The sequence below is a fragment of the Rhinoraja longicauda genome, chromosome 17 (genome assembly GCF_053455715.1).
Source record: "Rhinoraja longicauda isolate Sanriku21f chromosome 17, sRhiLon1.1, whole genome shotgun sequence".
Classification (NCBI taxonomy): domain Eukaryota; kingdom Metazoa; phylum Chordata; class Chondrichthyes; order Rajiformes; family Arhynchobatidae; genus Rhinoraja; species Rhinoraja longicauda.
Genome location: NC_135969.1, coordinates 23,489,925 through 23,507,311, shown reverse-complemented (window position 1 = coordinate 23,507,311; position 17,387 = coordinate 23,489,925). Strand labels below are relative to the sequence as shown.

Below are 17,387 nucleotides of genomic sequence, written 5' to 3'. Positions count from 1 at the left end.
AACGGGTCCACCTCAGTCTAGCACTGACTATTTCCATACCTGCATTTACTTGCAACATCTGGATGGGTGAGGTTCCAGTCCGTTCTCTGGTAGTGATTTTCTTGGGGGTCAATAAACAGTTCTTATCACATTTACCACATCTCAGAAGCAAGGTCACCGTCCATGTGAAATGTGGCAGTCGATTGTGTAAAGGCCCGAGGACAGCACAATGGTGCAGTGGTAGAGTTGCTACCTTACAGCACCAGAGACCTGGGTTCAATTCTGACTATGGGTGCTGTTTGTATGAAGTTTGCACGTTCTCCCTGTGATCGTGTGGGTTTCCTCCGGGTGCTCCAGTTTCCTTCCACATTCCAAAGATGTAGAGGTTTGTAGTTTAATTTGCTGCTGTAAATTGCCCGTAGCATGTTCGGCAGAACTAGTGTACAGATGATCACTGGTCAGTGCGGACTCGGTGGGCCGATTGGCCTGTTTCCACACTGTACCTCTAAAATAAACTAAACTAAATAAAGCATAAAACTTTTCATGGTGCTCAGACATAACAGTCCTGTCCAACTCCTACTCTCTGCACCTGAAATGTCGAGCAGTGAATTACCGTCCCCTTTACCTCCCAATGGAATTTACTTCCAACATTGTGACTGTAGTCTACATCCCACCCCAGGCAGATGTTTGGCCAGAACCAGAGGAGCTGTGCACTGTGGTTAACAAACACCAGACAGCAAATCCCAATATACAGCAACATCATTCTAATTCCAACAGATTTCAAGTCTATTTTTAAAAGCCAGATTAGCAGAAATTTAATGGAATAATTCTAAAATGGTAAACAAAACAAAGATAATATATGATTAATATTATTTTATTAAAAATAATTCTAACATTGCAATTGTTAATCTGTAATTGAACATAATCCCATAAATACTTCCACAAAAAATTCAAACTAAATGCTCAGAATTATGATAAAGAAGATTTCTCCCTCAGGGATAAAAAGATGGAGTGGCCTGCAATTAAGACTGAAAGGTAGAGGACTAAAACGCCACTTCTCGAGCATCCTACTTCATCTATAAATCTATCCCTAGCCTTCATTTGCCCCAAAATCCAACCCTTGCCTTCATTTTGGGAAATCAGACCTCCTGGCTGTGGTCCATGTTGCATATGGACACTGACTAAATAGCGTAACTCCTGTGGTACAATGCTGGTCAGGGGAGGCAGAAGAACGACTCTGCGATTGTTTGGAGTTGGTGGACCGGGCAATGTTGAAGGACGCAGCAATGACCTGAACTAATATGCCATAGTTATTACTGACTTCATAAGGAAATTCGTGAAGGAGTATATCCCCATCAAAACCATGCAAGTGTGTAGAAAGGAACTGCAGATGCTGGTTGACACCGAAGATAGACACAAAATGCTGGAGTAATGCAGCGGGTCATGCAGCATCTCTGGAGAAAAGGAATAGGCGAGGTTTCGGGTCGAGATCTTTCTTCAGACTGAGAGTCGGGAGAGGGCAACTAGAGGTATGAAAAGGTACGAAGAATAAATGAATGAAAAGTATGAAAAGAACAAATCAAAGCCTGTACCTATTATCAAGGAAAGGTGGAGCCCACAATGGTCCATTGTTGGCTGTGGAAAAGGTGATAATGAGAGGATACGAACAGTGAAACTAAGCAGGACGACAGTGAAACAAGTAGAACGACTAAGTGGGGGAGGGAATGCAAGAGTTACTTGAAATTAGAGAAATAAATATTCTCTATTTCGCTGGGTTGTAAGCTGCCAAGTGAAATATGAAGTGCTGTTCCTCCAATTTTCATAGTGGAGGAGGCCCAGGTCAGAAAGATCAGTGTGGGAATGAGAAGCGGTGAAAATGTTTGGCAGCCAGGAGATCGCTTTGGCCAAGGCAGACTAAGAGTAGGTGTTCAGTAAAACGGTCGCCCAGTCTGCGCTTGGTCTCGCTGATACCTAGGAGCCCATACCTAGAACAGCATGTACAGTAGATGAGGTTGGAGAAGGTGCATGTGAACATCTGCCTCACCTGAAAGAACTGTTGGGGTCCCTGGATGGAGTCGAGGGAGGTATAGGGACAAGTGTTAGCATCTCCTCCGGTTGTAGGGGAAAGTATCTAAGGAGAGGGGGGTTTGGATGGGAAGGAATGAGTGAACCAGGCTGTATGCAACGGCTGATGGGGTGAAAGATGAAAGCCATGCAAGTGTTCCCTAAGCAGAAGCCTTGGATGTAGCAGGAGGTCCACAATCTACTGAGGACCAGATCTTGGGCATTGAAGTCTGGTGATGCAGGTTCATATCAGACGTCCAGGTGTGATCTCGATATAGACATCAGAATGTCAAAGAGAAAGGCAAAGGTGAAACAAAGTGACAGCTCAAGAAGTAGTGAGGCATCACTCTGGGTGAGCACAACGTGTTCTTAATTCGCTTTGAAAGAAAAACCAACACTGTGCCTTCTCAGGATCCCATAGCTCCCGATGGCATGGTAATTGTAGTCCCCGAGACCGATTTTTTTGAAGACGTGAGTAAAAAGGTTGATGAGGGCAGAGCTGTAGATGTTGTGTACATGGTCTTTAGTAAGGCGTTCGACAAGGTGCCGCATGGTAGGCTGCTCTGGAAGGCTAGATCTCATGGGATCCAAGGAGAGATAGCTGAATGGATAGCAAATTGGCTCCATGGAAGGAAGCAGAGGGTGATGGTGGAAGGCTGCTTCTCAGAATGGAGGCCTGGGACTAGTGGTGTGCCACAGGGTTCGGTGCTGGGCCCATTACTGTTTGCCATCTACATCAATGATTTGGATGAGAACATACAGGGCAAGATTAGCAAGATTGCTGATGATACAAAAGTTAGTGGTTTTGCATATAGTGAAGATGGTTGTGAACGATGGCAGCAGAATCTGGATCGATTGGCCAGGTGGGCGGAGGAATAGTTGATGGAATTCAATACAGAGAAGTGTGAGGTGTTGCATTTTGGGACGTTGAACAAGGGCAGGATCTACACAGTAAATGGTAGGCCACTGGGTAGTGTTGTAGAGCAGAGGGATCTAGGAGTACAAGTCCATGGTTCCTTGAAGGTCGAGTCGTAGGTAGATAAGGTGGTCAAAAAGGCTTTTGGCACTTTGGCCTTCATCAGTCAGAGTATTGAGTATAGACGTTGGGAGGATATGTTGCATTTGTATAAGACTTTGGTGAGACCACATTTAGAATATTGTTTTCAGTTCTGGGCACCATGTTATAGGAAAGATATTGTCAAGCATGAAAGGGTTCAGAAAAGATTTGGTGAATAGCAGTGTTTCAGTGCTCAGGTACTGGGTATTATCTTCCTCAGGAAGGAGGGTCTCTTCTGGCGAAGCTGGAGTTGTTGTCAGAGGGATATCCCTCCTTGTTCCAGTCTCCTTTGAGGGCACTGGGCCGTCCGTCCCCTACAACTGGGGTGCGATGGGCAATTCATTACTTCCGGTCTTCCAGAGCCAGTGGGCACTGACCTCTGCACTGCTCCCGGTTTCCCGGAGCTGGGCGCACTCTACTCTTCATTGCTCCCGGTTGCCCGGAGCTGGGTGCCTCTGGCCTCTATAATGGGTCTGAGGATCCCTGCCTGGTGTTTGGGGCCTTGAGGTGGTTGGCCTGTCCTCCTAGTCTCAGTTTCTGCTGGGGTCTCAGCAGTTGTATGGAGTATGCCGACTACACTGGGGCTGTTGGCAAATGCCCTTCTTATCATCTGTACTTAGATGCAGGCTCTTTTAGAGCAGACCCTGTAGAGATGCCCTGCTTCCCTGCACAGGTTGCAGTTCTTGCCTTTCTTAGTCCTTCATCTCATGGCCTTCTTGCTTGCAGTTCTTGTAAATGACTGTGTCTCATTAGGCCGCCACATATCCGGGTTGCATTTGTGACACACCCAGGGTTGTCTGCATACACCATACACCCTTGGTTCCCTCCAATAGCAAACATCAAGAAAGGGTTGATGATGATTCCTTTCCTGTCCACCCTCAGCTTTACCTTCACCTGCCACTTGCTGGTCCAGAACCCGTGCATGTCCTTCAGGAAGGTGAGGACATCCACGACAGGCACATGGAGGTTGAACATGTGTACTGTAATCATCCACTCCTTCTGGGTGTGGAGGGTGAAGAGTGGCTGCATCTTCAGCTGAGACAGCAGAGCTTCGTTCTCCTTCTCCCAGAAGTCTTGGAGCAGATTCTGCAAACCTGCCGGGTGCTTGCAGATGACGTAAAGGTAGCCACTACCCTGGAGGTAGTATATGTCTTTTGCCTCGAAAATGCAGGTCCCCAGCAAGACCTTCGTGATGAAGAGGTCCACTGAGAAGGGGGGGGGGTGGGATTCATGACCATAACCAGTCTGGGGAGAGTAGCAGTGGCCAGGTCTGTGCTTTTCAAGGAAGGGTAAAGCTAGGCAGAACCATAGTGATAGAAGACTGGTTAGTGTGGGGGGCAGACAGGAGATTCTGTGACAGCAAACTGGAGTCCAGGATGGTGTGTTGCCTCCTGGAGCAAGGAGTGACTGCAGAATATTCTCAAAGGGGAGGACGAGCCAGCCGGAAGTTGTTGTGCACGTTGGTACAACTGACATCGGTAGGATAAGAGATGAGGTTCTGCAGAGTGAATACAGGGAGCTAGGCAAAAGGTTAAAAAACAGGACCTTGAGGGTAGTAATCTCTGGATTGCTCCCGGTGACATGTGCTAGTGGTCAAGCAGTCTTTTACCCAGTGTTGGAGAATCAAAAATGAGAGGGCATACGTTTAAGATAAAAGGGACAAGTTTTAATACTAATCTGCGGGGCAAACGTTTTCAATCAGAGGGTGGTGCGTATATGGAACAAGCTGCCAGAGGAGGTAGTTGTGGCAAGTACAATAACAGCATTTAAAAGATACTTGGACAGGTATAAGGATAGGAAAGGTTCAGAGCGATATGGGGCAAAAATGGGCAAATGGGACTAGTGGATGAGTTGGGCCGAAGTGCCTGTTTCTTTCTGTGCTGTATGACTGTAACTCTTTTACTCGGGTGCTGTCTGTGTAATAATAATAATAATAATGCATTTTATTTATATAGCGCTTTTCATATACTCAAAGACGCTTTACAGAGATTTTGAGAACATAGGGAAATGAATAAATAGATAAATAAGTAAATAAATAAATGAACAGAGAAAGGAGACAGAAGGTGAGGTGACCTTCAGTGGTTGAAGGCAATACTGAACAGGTGAGACTTCAGTGATGTTTTGAATGTGGTGAGTGTGGAGAAGTCTCTAACGTTTTGGGGTAGTGAGTTCCATAGGGTGGGAGCAGCGATGGAGAAAGCCCTGTCCCCCCAGGATCTGAGTTTGGTCCGGATGTGGGGGGATAGGAGATTGGCAGCGGCAGAGCGGAGGGTGCAGGTTGGAGTGTGCCTGTGGAGGAGGTCGGTCAGGTAGGATGGGGCCAGGTTATGGAGGGCTTTGTATGTTATGAGGAGGATTTTGTACTGGATTCTCTGGGGGATGGGGAGCCAGTGGAGTTTATAAAGGACGGGGGTGATATGGTCACGGATCGAGGTGTGTGTGAGTAGACAGGCAGCGGAGTTTTGAATGTATTGAAGTTTATTGATGATTTTTGAGGGTGCGCCATAGAGGAGGCTGTTGCAATAGTCCAGACGGGAGGTGATGAAGGCGTGGATGAGGGTTTCTGCAGCTGTGGAGGAGAGGGATGGACGGAGACGGGCAATGTTTTTGAGGTGGAAGAAGGCTGTCTTTGTGATGTGTTTGATGTGTTTGTCGAAGGAGAGGGTTTGATCAAGGATGATTCCAAGATTCCAGATGTGAGGTGAGGTGGATACTGGGAGACCATCAATGTTGAGGATGAAGTTTTGGGTGGATTTGGTGAGCGTTTTTGGACCAATGATGATGATTTCAGATTTGTTGCAATTGAGTTTGAGGAAGTTTGATTGAAGCCAAGATTTTATTTCAGTGATGCAGTTTGTCAGTGTAGAGTGTGTGGTGGGGGAGATTGACTTGGTGGAGATGAGGAGCTGGATATCATCGGCGAAGCAGTGGAAGTTGAGACCATGACGGCGGATTAATTGACCAAGGGGGAAGTTTGTGTAGAGTTTGAACATTCTCCCTATGACTTTGTGGGTTTCCTCCGGATGATCCGGTTTCCTCCCACATCCCAAAGATATGTGGGTTTGTAGATAAATCAACCACTGCAAATTTCCTCGCGAGGATAGGGAGTGAATGCAAAAAATGGTCAACATAGAAGTGGTGTGAATGGGTAATTGATGGTCGGTATGGACTCAGTGGGCTGAAGGGCCTGTTTCAGGCTTTATCTTTCCATCAATCAATCATGTAATAATGTAAAGAATGTGAACATTTTGAGAAAAATAGATTTGGCAGAGAAAAGAAAAATTAAAATAGAATAAAGGCATATTGTGTAAAAGCTATGTGGGAACATGGGCATTAATTTTATGATTTTTTAAAGATTATTCATAAGATGAATATAAGTGTAGTAAAATAATATCACCAAAATGTCCTCCAAGCATATTACATGAAAAAAACATCGAAGGTTAAAAACATCAGCAATAGTATGATTTTCATAAAGAATACGAAAAATACGACATGCAATACTGTAATGTCACCACTGAGGCTGATATCAGAAGAAACTTCTGAATCTGAAAAGGGTGAAGCCTCAGAAAGCATCCAGCCCCAATTGTGTACCTGCCCATGTTGTTATAATCTGCACAGACCAACTGGCTGTGAGGTCAGAGGTCCGCATCTGCTTTAAAAGCACATCACTAATACATGTGCCCAAGATGAATAACGACTAACGTCAGTAGTAATGCAGTGTTCTGAGAGGTTGGTTATAATGCATATTAACTCCTGCCTTAGTAAGAACCATAGATCCACTACAATTCGCCTACCACTGCGAACATAGCCAGGGTGTCGGCCTTTGATGATATTGCCTGCCATCTATGACATTGGCAAAATCAGTACTTGTGATGGACTGGGCAATGTCTATCACTCTCTGTAGCCTCCTTTGTTCCTGGGAACCAACACCTGTAGAAGTTCAAGAGCTTATTTGTCGACATACTGAATCTCCACAATCTTCTCAAGAAACAGAGGCATTGATGCAATCACAAAGTAAGCTCATCAATGTGATAATCAATGGGTGATACAATCCACTAACTCTCCACTCTGCACTGGACCACTGGGCAATAAGAACACGTATGTCTGGCTATTGATCATTGATTAGTGCTCGGCGTTCAACACATCAACACCTCCAAACTTATCATCAAACTCAGAATTGGGTATCTGTTTGTACCTATGTAATTGAATCCTTGACTTCCTCATTGGCCGACTGCAATCAGTACAAATTGGCAACAACACGTCCATGGCGGTGGAGAGAGTCAACAACCTCGAGTTCCTGGGCATGTATATCTCTGAAGATCAGTCCTGGGCTTAGCACATTGATGAGCTTACTTTTTGATTGCATCAACCATACTGTGCTATTTCTTGAGAAGATTGTGGAGATTCAGTATGTCGACAAATACACTCTCGAACTTCTACAGGTATTGGTTGCCAGGAACAAAGGAGGCTACAGAGAGTAATAGACATTGGCAATGTCAGTACTTGTGATGGACTGGGCAAAGTAGTAGATGGCAGGCAATATCATCAAAGTAGTAGATGGCAGCACACTATGTTCTCATTTTACTCTCATTGGGAAGATATAGAAGTCAGAAAACTGTGACTACCAGGTTCAAGAACAGTTTCATCCCAGCAACCATCAGGCTCTTGAATACTGCACAAAACTAACCATCATCTCAGCAGCTCTGATCTTTTATAGACAGTGGCTTTCATTGCACTACAGACTTCAGTTTTGCAGTATTCTGGTTATCTGTTATTAATTTATGGTATTAATAATATTTTTATCTATGTGTTATTGTGTTATCGGGCCAGTTTAGCTGTAGCAATGAAAAGTTTCAATGTTTCATTGCTTACATATGATAATTAATCACTCTTGACTCATTCTCTTGATTCGTGAATACTTACAGATATTAAGATACAATACACATATGGGAATAATTTATTTGCATCATGACATAACGACTCAGCTGGTACTTACCCTCGGTTACTGACCACAGCTGCTTTCAGGTGAATGTAACTTGCTGGAAATAGACCCTGCAAAGAAATGCAAGTTTTAATCCCTTTAAGAATCTACTAATGCAGGCTGAACTCACAGTACAGTAAACCCTCGTTATAACAGATCATGGGTGGGGGGGGGGGGGGGAATGGTGTCTGTTATTGCCGCTGGTTCGCTATAATCTAGTAAGGTATTGTCATTGTATGTAGTTGAAACAAAGAATTACAGATGATGGTTAATACAGAAAAGCACACAAAGTGCTGGAGAAACTCAGCAGGTCAGGCAGCATCTCAGGAGAACATGGATAGCTGGTGTTGGCGCCATTCCTCAGACACACAGTTTGCTATGTTTCTCCAGCACTTTGTGTCATTTCACCTTAAAACTAGGTGCTAATCTGCTCCAGTGAGCCATTCTTCACCAGCTGCTGCATGGTACAGTTGATTAGGCTGTTGTTGCGGTTCACGTTGCAGCCCGTTGCCGACAGTGCATTTTTCATGACACCGCCGTCAACAGGATGTGCTCATTCAACGAGGGGCTCCCTCCCCTCTCAGCTACCCCTTTTTTCCTATCGGCCATCGCTTTGTCCGCTCTCGAGGTGGAGTATGTCAGCAACTCCGGGAGAGGAGGAGGAGAAGGCAGCATTGGAGATGGGGCAGAGACTGAGTGGATAGAGTGCCGGGAGAAGGTAGAAGAAGTGGTGTTGGGGGGGGGGGGGGGAGAGGCTGAGTGGACAAAGCTAGGGGCGGACAGAAAGAAGCGGCAGCTAGTGAGAGGAGAGGGAGCCCCATGTTGACCGAGTGCGTCCTATCTTTGGCAGTGGCCTGAAGAAAGTGCTGTTCCCAGGGGATACAGCCAGTGAGCTGCAACAACAGCCGCATCAACCATACTGTGCTATGAGTGACGAAAGGCTTGCTGGTGCACCTTGCGACGCGGGGGGGTGTTGGACGCTGGAGCTGAGTAGGCGGTGCAAGCTGAGGTGGTGTCAGCAGGTCTGTCCGCTATCACCAAGGTCCATTATAAAGGGGTCTGTTAAAACAAGGGTTTATTCCATATCAAAGCAATATAAAATGCAGTGTCATCTAGAAACTAACCTTCAAAAATAATTTAAAAATAGAGACTTAAGATCATTTTACAGAATTAGAATAAATCCATATAGAATCAGGCAATGTTGATACTATTTTTTAAAAGTAATGGTTAAATCTGGATTGTTTGATACTTAGAGATAATGTGGATGGTTCTATAGAAGAGAATAGTAAATTTGCAATAAACAAGGAGACTATTTGGTTCAACATGTCAATGCAGTCAAATAGGAGCTAATGAGTCTAATTCTATCTCTTTCACTATGTCCATAACGGACCATGGCTGTCAAAGTACAGTTCTAATGCCTATTAAAGTACAATTTCTCCTTGTGATCTTGTTTCAAGAATGTTATTGCCACCAACCATCTGGGTGCAAACATTTTTTCAAATTTCTTCTCTATTCCGTGAATCCATCACTTTAAAACCTATGCCCTTGGTTTTTAACCCCACTACATAAATTGTTCCTATTTACTCCAACACCACTCAATTGTGTTCATTTCAATTAGCTTAATCTTGAACCTCTGCTCCAAAGAAAATACTTTATCTTATCCAATCTTTCCTCACAGCTAATTTTTTTTAGTACCAACAACATCCTCATAAATCTCCTCTGCACTCTCTCCAGCGCAAACATATTCTTCCTGCAATATATTGACCAACACTGGGTGCAATCAAGCTGCAGTCTAATAAGCATTGTAGATAGACACAAAAGGCTGGAGTAACTCAGTGGGACAGGCAGCATCTCTGGAGAGAAGGAATGGATGACGTTTGGGGTTGAGACCCTTCTTCAGACTGGCTAGGGATAAGGGAAACGAGAGATATAGACGATGAAGAAAAAAAGAACAATGGATAAAGGTTATTGCAAAAAGTAATGATGATAAAGGAAATAGGCCATTGTTCACTGTAGTGTGAAAACGAGAAACTAGTGTGACTTGGGTGGGGAAGGGATGGAGAGTGAGGGAATGCCGAGGCTACCTGAAGAGAGAAAAAAATCAATATTCATACCATTGGGCTGCAAGCTGCCCAAGCGAAATACGAGATGCTGTTCCTCCAATTTCAAGGGTAGGGCCACCAATGCTGTTCCCCAATAGAGTTCGGGGATAGGGATGCTGTTCCAGTGTATGCCTGGAACAGGGATTGTTCAATGTACCCTACAAAAGGGCAGGCATAGCTGGGGCCAATGCGGGTGCCTATAGCCACGCCTTGGACTTGGAGGAAGTGGGAGAAGTTTTTGAGAGTGAGGACCAGCTCTGCTAGGTGGAGTAGAGTGTTAGTACAGGGATATTGAATGGTTCTGCAGGCGAGGAAGAAACGGAGGGCTTTAAGGCCATGCTGGTGGGGGATGGAGCTGTGGTGTGACTGAACGTCCATAGTAAAGATGAGGGAGTGGGGGCTCAGAAAGCGTCAATCAGCTATGCCTGCGCCTCTTTGTAGGGTACGATAAACAATCCCTGTTCCAGGCATTCACTGGCCCTATCCCCGAACTCTATCTCCGTTACATTGATGACTGCATCGATGCTACCTCCTGCACCCATGCAGAACTCATGGACTACATCAACTTTACCATCAATTTTTATCTTGCACTCAAATTTACTTGGCCCATCTCTGACATCTCTCTTCCCTTTCTTGATCTCACAGTCTCCATCACAGGAAATAGACTATTGACTGACTGACGTCTATTACAAACCCACTGACTCCCACAACTATCTTGACTACCCTTCTTCCCACCCTGCTTCCTGCAAAGACTATCCCCTATTCCCAATTCTTCTGTCTACGCCGCATCTGCGCCCAAGATAAAGTGTTCCACACCAGGACATCCAAGATGCCCTCATTCTTTAGGGAATGGGGGTTCCCCTCTCCCATCATAGATGAGGCCCTCATTCGTGTCTCCTCAGTACCCCACAGCTCTGCCCTTGCTTCCCTAGTCCTTACCTTCCACCACATCAGCCGTCGCATACAACACATAATCCTCCGAAATTTCCACCACCTCCAAAGGGGTCCCACCACTAGCCACCTTTTCCTATCTCCACCCCTTTCCACCTTCCGCAGAGACCATTCCCTTCGCAACTCCCTGGTTAACTCATTCCTTCCCTCCCAAACCACCCCCTTCCCAGGTACCTTCCCCTGCAAACCACAGAAGATGCAACACCTGTTGTTACACCTCCTCCCTTGACTGTTCAGGGACCCCGACAGTCCTTTCAGGTCAGGGAGAGATTCACCTGCACCTCATCCAACCTCATCTACTGTATCCATTGTTCAAGATGTGGACTCTTATACATCGGCGAGACCAAACGTAGCGATCGTTTCGTGGAACATCTTTGCTCAGCCCGCCTGTACCTACCTGATCTCCCGGTTGCCGGACACTTCTCATTCCTACACAGGCCTTTTGGTCCTCCATTGTCAGAGTGAGGCTAAATGCAAATTGGAGGAACAGCCTCTCATATTTCACTTCGGCAGCTTACAGCCCAGCGGTATGAATATTGATTTCTCTCACTTCAGGTAGCCCCGGCATTCCCTCTCTCTCTCTATCCCTCCCCCACCCAAGTCACACTAGCTTCTCATTTTCACCTAACAAACAGCTAACAATGGCCTGTTTCCTTTATCATTGTTACTTTTTTGCATATCTTTCATTCATTTTTCTTTATCGCTCTATATCATCACCCATATCTCTCGTTTCCCTTATCCCTAACCAGTCTGAAGGGTCTCGACCCAAAACTTAACCCATTCCTGCTCTCCACTGCCTGTCCCACTGAGTTACTCCAGCTTTTTGTGTCTATCTTCAGTTTAAATCAGCATCTGCAGTTCCTTCCAACACATTGGAGATAGACATATGCCTGTGTATAGCTATTTCTACATTTTCTAATTAAATCATAGCCTTACAGCATGGAAAGAGGCCCTTCAGCCCAACCGGTCCATGCCAGCAAAATGTCCTATCGATGCTAGTCCCATTTGTCTGCATTCATCCTATATCCCTCTAAACTCTTCCTATCCATGTGCCTGTCTATAAGTCATTCAAATGTTGTTGTAGTAACTGTCTCCTCTGGCAGCTTGCTCCATATACCCATCACCCTCTAACCCTCTATGTGAAAAAGGTACCTCTCAGGGTCCTATTAAATTTCTCCCCTCTCACCTTAATCCTATGAACTCTGATTCTTGATTCCCCTACTCTCAGTAAAGGACTCTGTGCATTCATCCTATCAATTCCCTTCATGATTTTATACTGCTCAATAAGATCATCCTTGGCTTCCTGCCCTCCAAGAAATAAAGTCCTAGCCTGCCCAACCTCCCCATATAGCTCAGCATCACGAGTGTTAGCAACATCTACATAGATTTTCTCTGCATTCTTTCTAGCTTAACAACATCCTTCCTATAGTATGTTGACCAAACCTGTATGCAATACTCCAAATGCAGCCTCACCAATGTCTTGTACAACTGTAACATAATGTCCGAACTTCTACACTCTACATCCCGACAGATGGCTAATGTACCGACATTTTTTTTGACCTCCCTATCTCCTGTGATGCCAATTTCAGAAAACTATATACGTGCATTCCTAGATCCCTCTGCTGTACAACACTCTCCTGCTACCTACCATTCACTATGACGGTTCTGCCTTGGTTTGATTTCCCAAAATGCAACACCTCGCACTTATCTACATTAAACGCCATCAGCCATTCCGCAGTCCACTTACCCAGCTAATCAAAATCCTGCTGTAATCTGTGATAACTACCTTCACTGTCTACAATACCACCTACTTTAGTGTCATCTGCAAACATATTAATCATGCCCTGTACATTTTCATGAAATTTGATGTTATAAAACACAAACAGCAATGGACTCAGCACTGATCCCTGACGCACACCTCTAATCAAAGGCCTTCAGTTAAAAAAAAACTTTCCGCCATTACCCTCTGTTTCCTTCCATGAAGCCAGTCGGCTAACACTCCCTGGATCCCAGTGCGATCTAACTTTGTAGTGCAGCCTACCATGTGGGATTTTATCAAAGGCCTTGCTGAAAAGGTTGATGTCCATATAGACAATGTCTAAAGCTTTGCCCTCGTCAACCTTTTTAGTTACTTCAAAATACTCACATTCGTAACACACAATCTTCCACGTACAAAACCTTGCTGACTATCGCTAATCAGCGCCTGTCTTTCCAAATGCTTATATATTATACCCCTCAGAATCCTCTCCAGTAACTTGCCTACCACTGTTAGGCTCACTGGTCAAGAGCTCTCAATGGTCTATGTGCCACAGACCTGACTGCTACTGCTGGTGTTGCTCACCCCTGATGGGTAATCTCCCTCAACTTTATCTAAAAGGGTATACCTGTTTTGAAGGGGAATGCCTACAGTGGTCTCTTGCACTCTCTGCCTACTCTCTTTCTTCATGATCACCCATCTACTGTCTGCCTGTATCTTAGGCATGACCACCTCACTATAACTGCTATCTATGAAGCTCACTCTCCTGGACGATCCTGAGATTGTCCAGCCATAGCTTATTTCCCACAGGTGTAGTCATCACGGATACCAGCAATATAATATAAAAGAAGACCATCATCACATCGATGTTGTTTATAATCCATATAACATCAACAATAGATTTAGCCATTAAGATCAAATGCATCTAATCACTTCTTTTGGTAAACAAATCATTACCACTAAAAAAAGTGTAGGGCATCACCTGTGATCAGTTTAGTGTCTACCCTATTACAGAGCTTTAGCAATGCCATTAAGGTATTTTCTGTGCAAATCATCAACCCAGCAAGGCAACAACCACATTTAACATGCAACTAGGAATGAGAAATCAAAATTGTTCATGTTGAATTGTTTTTTTTCTTTTAGGATGAGATGCATTCTTTCCAAAATGAGCACACAGACATTTGATCGTGATCAATTAGACTTCTACTGGGGTGGGAACTGCTTTACGTCCTCATCGTCCACCCTGGGTAGTTCTACGGAACTGGCAAAATATGCAGCAAAGCGTCAACTACGGTACTCTGATGCACCAATTGCCACTTTTGATTGTTGTAGTTGACATACGAAAGAAGAAGACTTCTAGTTACAAAGAACTTTAACACCCACATTCATCAGTGACATCAATACTTTTAAATTTAATTTTACTGATGAAATGAAAACAAGTGGTCAATTATGACTTTGTTAGCAAAGAAGAAAAATAAATATAATTCACCATTCTTCGCTCACTCATTTCACATTAATATTGACAAATCATGGATGACCTTAAATCAGCAACTTATTTGAAACAAAATCCCATATCAACCATTATTATGAAGACACTTTCCTGAGGAACCAAACAAATCAATTGCTTTCATAAATAAATGACAGCTTTTCATTTCCTCAGCAACTGAAATTCTCATGGTAAATAAGGTAAATAAAGAACACCATTATATGTATTTACTGTTTGTCTTCCTTGCTTTAATTATTTTGCTCAGAACTTCAGAAAAGTTGAAGTTTTAAATCAAAAATCGACATTTTGAGTAAACAGTTTAAAAAAACTCCCATTTTCCGAAAGAAGTTGAAACGAGCGACTAAATTAGCATATTTTTGTTTATTAGGCAAGAAGGGTCCCGACCCGAAATGTCATCCATCCTTTTTCTCTAGAGACCTGGCCCGCTGAGTTACTCCAGCACTTTGTGTCTATCTTTATGTCTTTCCCAAAAGCTCACTTGATGTACCTATGACTTTTCAGCTGAATCATAAAGTCGTATGGCATGGAAACAGGCCCTTTAGCCTGTCAAGCCTATGCCAGTAGTTTGAAAACTCTACCCAACTTAGTACTAAATTTCAAATTTGATCGTGGCAAATTAGTTCTTTTCAGTTAATTCAATTACTTTTGTTTCCAAAGATTGACACAAAATTGGCACACAGAGATGGCAGACGAGTTGAACAGGTACTTCGGATCTGTCTTCACTAAGGAAGACACAAACAATCTCCCAGATGTACTAGTGGACAGAGGTCCTAGGGTGACGGAGGAACTGAAGGAAATTCACATTAGGCAGGAAATGGTGTTGGGTAGACTGATGGGACTGAAGGCTGATAAATCCCCAGGGCCTGATGATCTGCATCCCAGGGTACTTAAGGAAGTGGCTCTAGAAACAGTGGACACATTGGTGATCATTTTCCAATGTTCTATAGATTCAGTATCAGTTCCCGTGGATTGGAGGGTAGCTAATGTTATCCCACTTTTTAAGAAAGGAGCGAGAGAGAAAATGGGAAATTATAGACCATGAACTATTATAAATGAAGTTAATTAGAAATAATTAATAGATCTAAGAATTGTGCATACGACATATATAATTAAAAATTTACCTCCTTTGCCCCCTAAATATTAATCTATAATCTCTTCAAAATCAGCAAGATTTGGGGTCCTCTGCCATGTGTCAGATAACTTATAATTTAAGAGATAATTCCCAGTAAGACTGAGCATTGCCACCATATGGATGACTCCAAAGGGACTAGGGATTTTTCTGTTCTTGTCTTCCAAATCTCTGCATATATGTGTAAAACTTACTGTAAGCTTCAATGCACGTTCAATGACAGTTCCAAATAGAAATGCCAGCAAAATTCAAACCATATATCAGCAAAAGCACTTCAATAAACTAAAATTTTTGAAAGCTGGAAATAACTAACAAGTGGAAATCTATCTCTCCCTCCTAACCCTATTCTCCTGCCTTCTCCCTATAACCTCTCCATCCATTATATGGATACCAATATAGCAACTGTACTGGAACAGCATGTCTAGAAGTGCAGCTTGTTCTGGAGCACACCCTTTCAATACTTCAAATGGGATGTTGTAAGGTGCCTCAGTCTTTGTAATATCCAGTGCTCTAAGCAAATTCTTGATATTACATGAAGAGAAATGAACTGGCTACATGCCACACTTGGTGAGGGACACTGGAGTCCCTCGTCCATTCTGTGTCACTAGGTTATATTTAGTGTTATTTCCGAGTGTTTTTCAATTTGGAGAAGGAGGATATTTTGCCCATGTTTGGCTTGGCATCATGGGACTTCAATTGATATTGAGTTATTGTTAAGGACTCTCTGCGCTACTCTACCCTGTCTACCACAGCACTTTCTACTCTGGCTGATTTGTTTTGTCAGATGAATAGGACTTATCCAGGTATTGTGATGGAGGAGACGTGCATTGTCTGTCGGGATGATTCAACTATGTCAGAATGCTGCTTGACACCTTTTCAAAATTCGACACCAGATTGTGCTGGTAGCAACTATGCTGTGTCCTAATTTGATGACTAAGTTGGTGCAAGGTGGTCTATCTAGATTTCTTCCTTCCCTGTTTGACTGTAGCAGTAGTAGTGCAAATGAAGGATTTGCTGGGCCTTTTTAAAGAGCAGCCTGTCAACCGTATGGGGTTGACCTGGAGTCATATAGTAATCAGTTACACAAGTTAAGTAAAATAGATTTTCTGCAATAAGGAACATTATGAGATTAGTTACACTCAGTGAATGGCATACAATCTGTTAGGGAAACATTAAAGAGAAAAACAGGAGAGAAATTAACAATTATTGGAAGTGCAAAATACTACAAAGGGTAAGTTGCCTTTATCTTGTAAGAAAGAACAAATTATCATTTAAGTCAGAACCGTAATGGCTCCAAAGTTATTTATAGCCAACAAAGGACATTTCAGTAATTGCTGCACTAAACAGTTCAAGACTGGCTTCCCTAAAGCCAGGCATTTCAGGAGGAAACCAAGATGGACACCCAGTAAGTGTTTCTGCCAAAATGACTGATTATTTAGATGTTAGAGTTAAGTGGCTATTGTGGAAAGATATATGTCTATCATACTGTCATAGAACAATGATAGTATTTTTGAACTGTGCATGGATAAGCAAACTTAAGTATGCCAAGAGACAATACCAGGACAAACGCGTCCTAGCATAATCACTCGGACAAGGGTCGACCTGAATACTATAATGGGCTACAAAGAGAAGAAAGGAAGCATGGCTGGCGACAGTGCGGCCCTACCTGGTGAACGCCATCCTGATCACCCTCCCTGATGAAGTTCCCATGGTCACTGTGTCAGATCAGCCTTCCTGTGGGTGAACCTATGGAAAGCAACTGGCTAGATGGAGTCCCTGGCCATATCCTTAGGAACTGCATACGAATGGGAGTGCTCACGGCCATTTTTAACCTCTCCGTACTCCATTCCAAGGTACCCAC

At 43.7% G+C, this 17,387-nt stretch overlaps 1 protein-coding gene across 1 annotated transcript in view; it reads right to left on the bottom strand.

Annotated features, from left to right (window-relative positions):
* The window catches only part of dock3 (dedicator of cytokinesis 3), a 262,260-nt gene that overhangs the window by 175,476 nt on the left and 69,397 nt on the right, over positions 1–17,387 (bottom strand). The window contains exon 4 of the mRNA XM_078413752.1: positions 8,097–8,152. Coding sequence (XP_078269878.1) covers positions 8,097–8,152 — 56 coding nt within the window. The remainder of the gene's footprint in view (positions 1–8,096; positions 8,153–17,387) is intronic.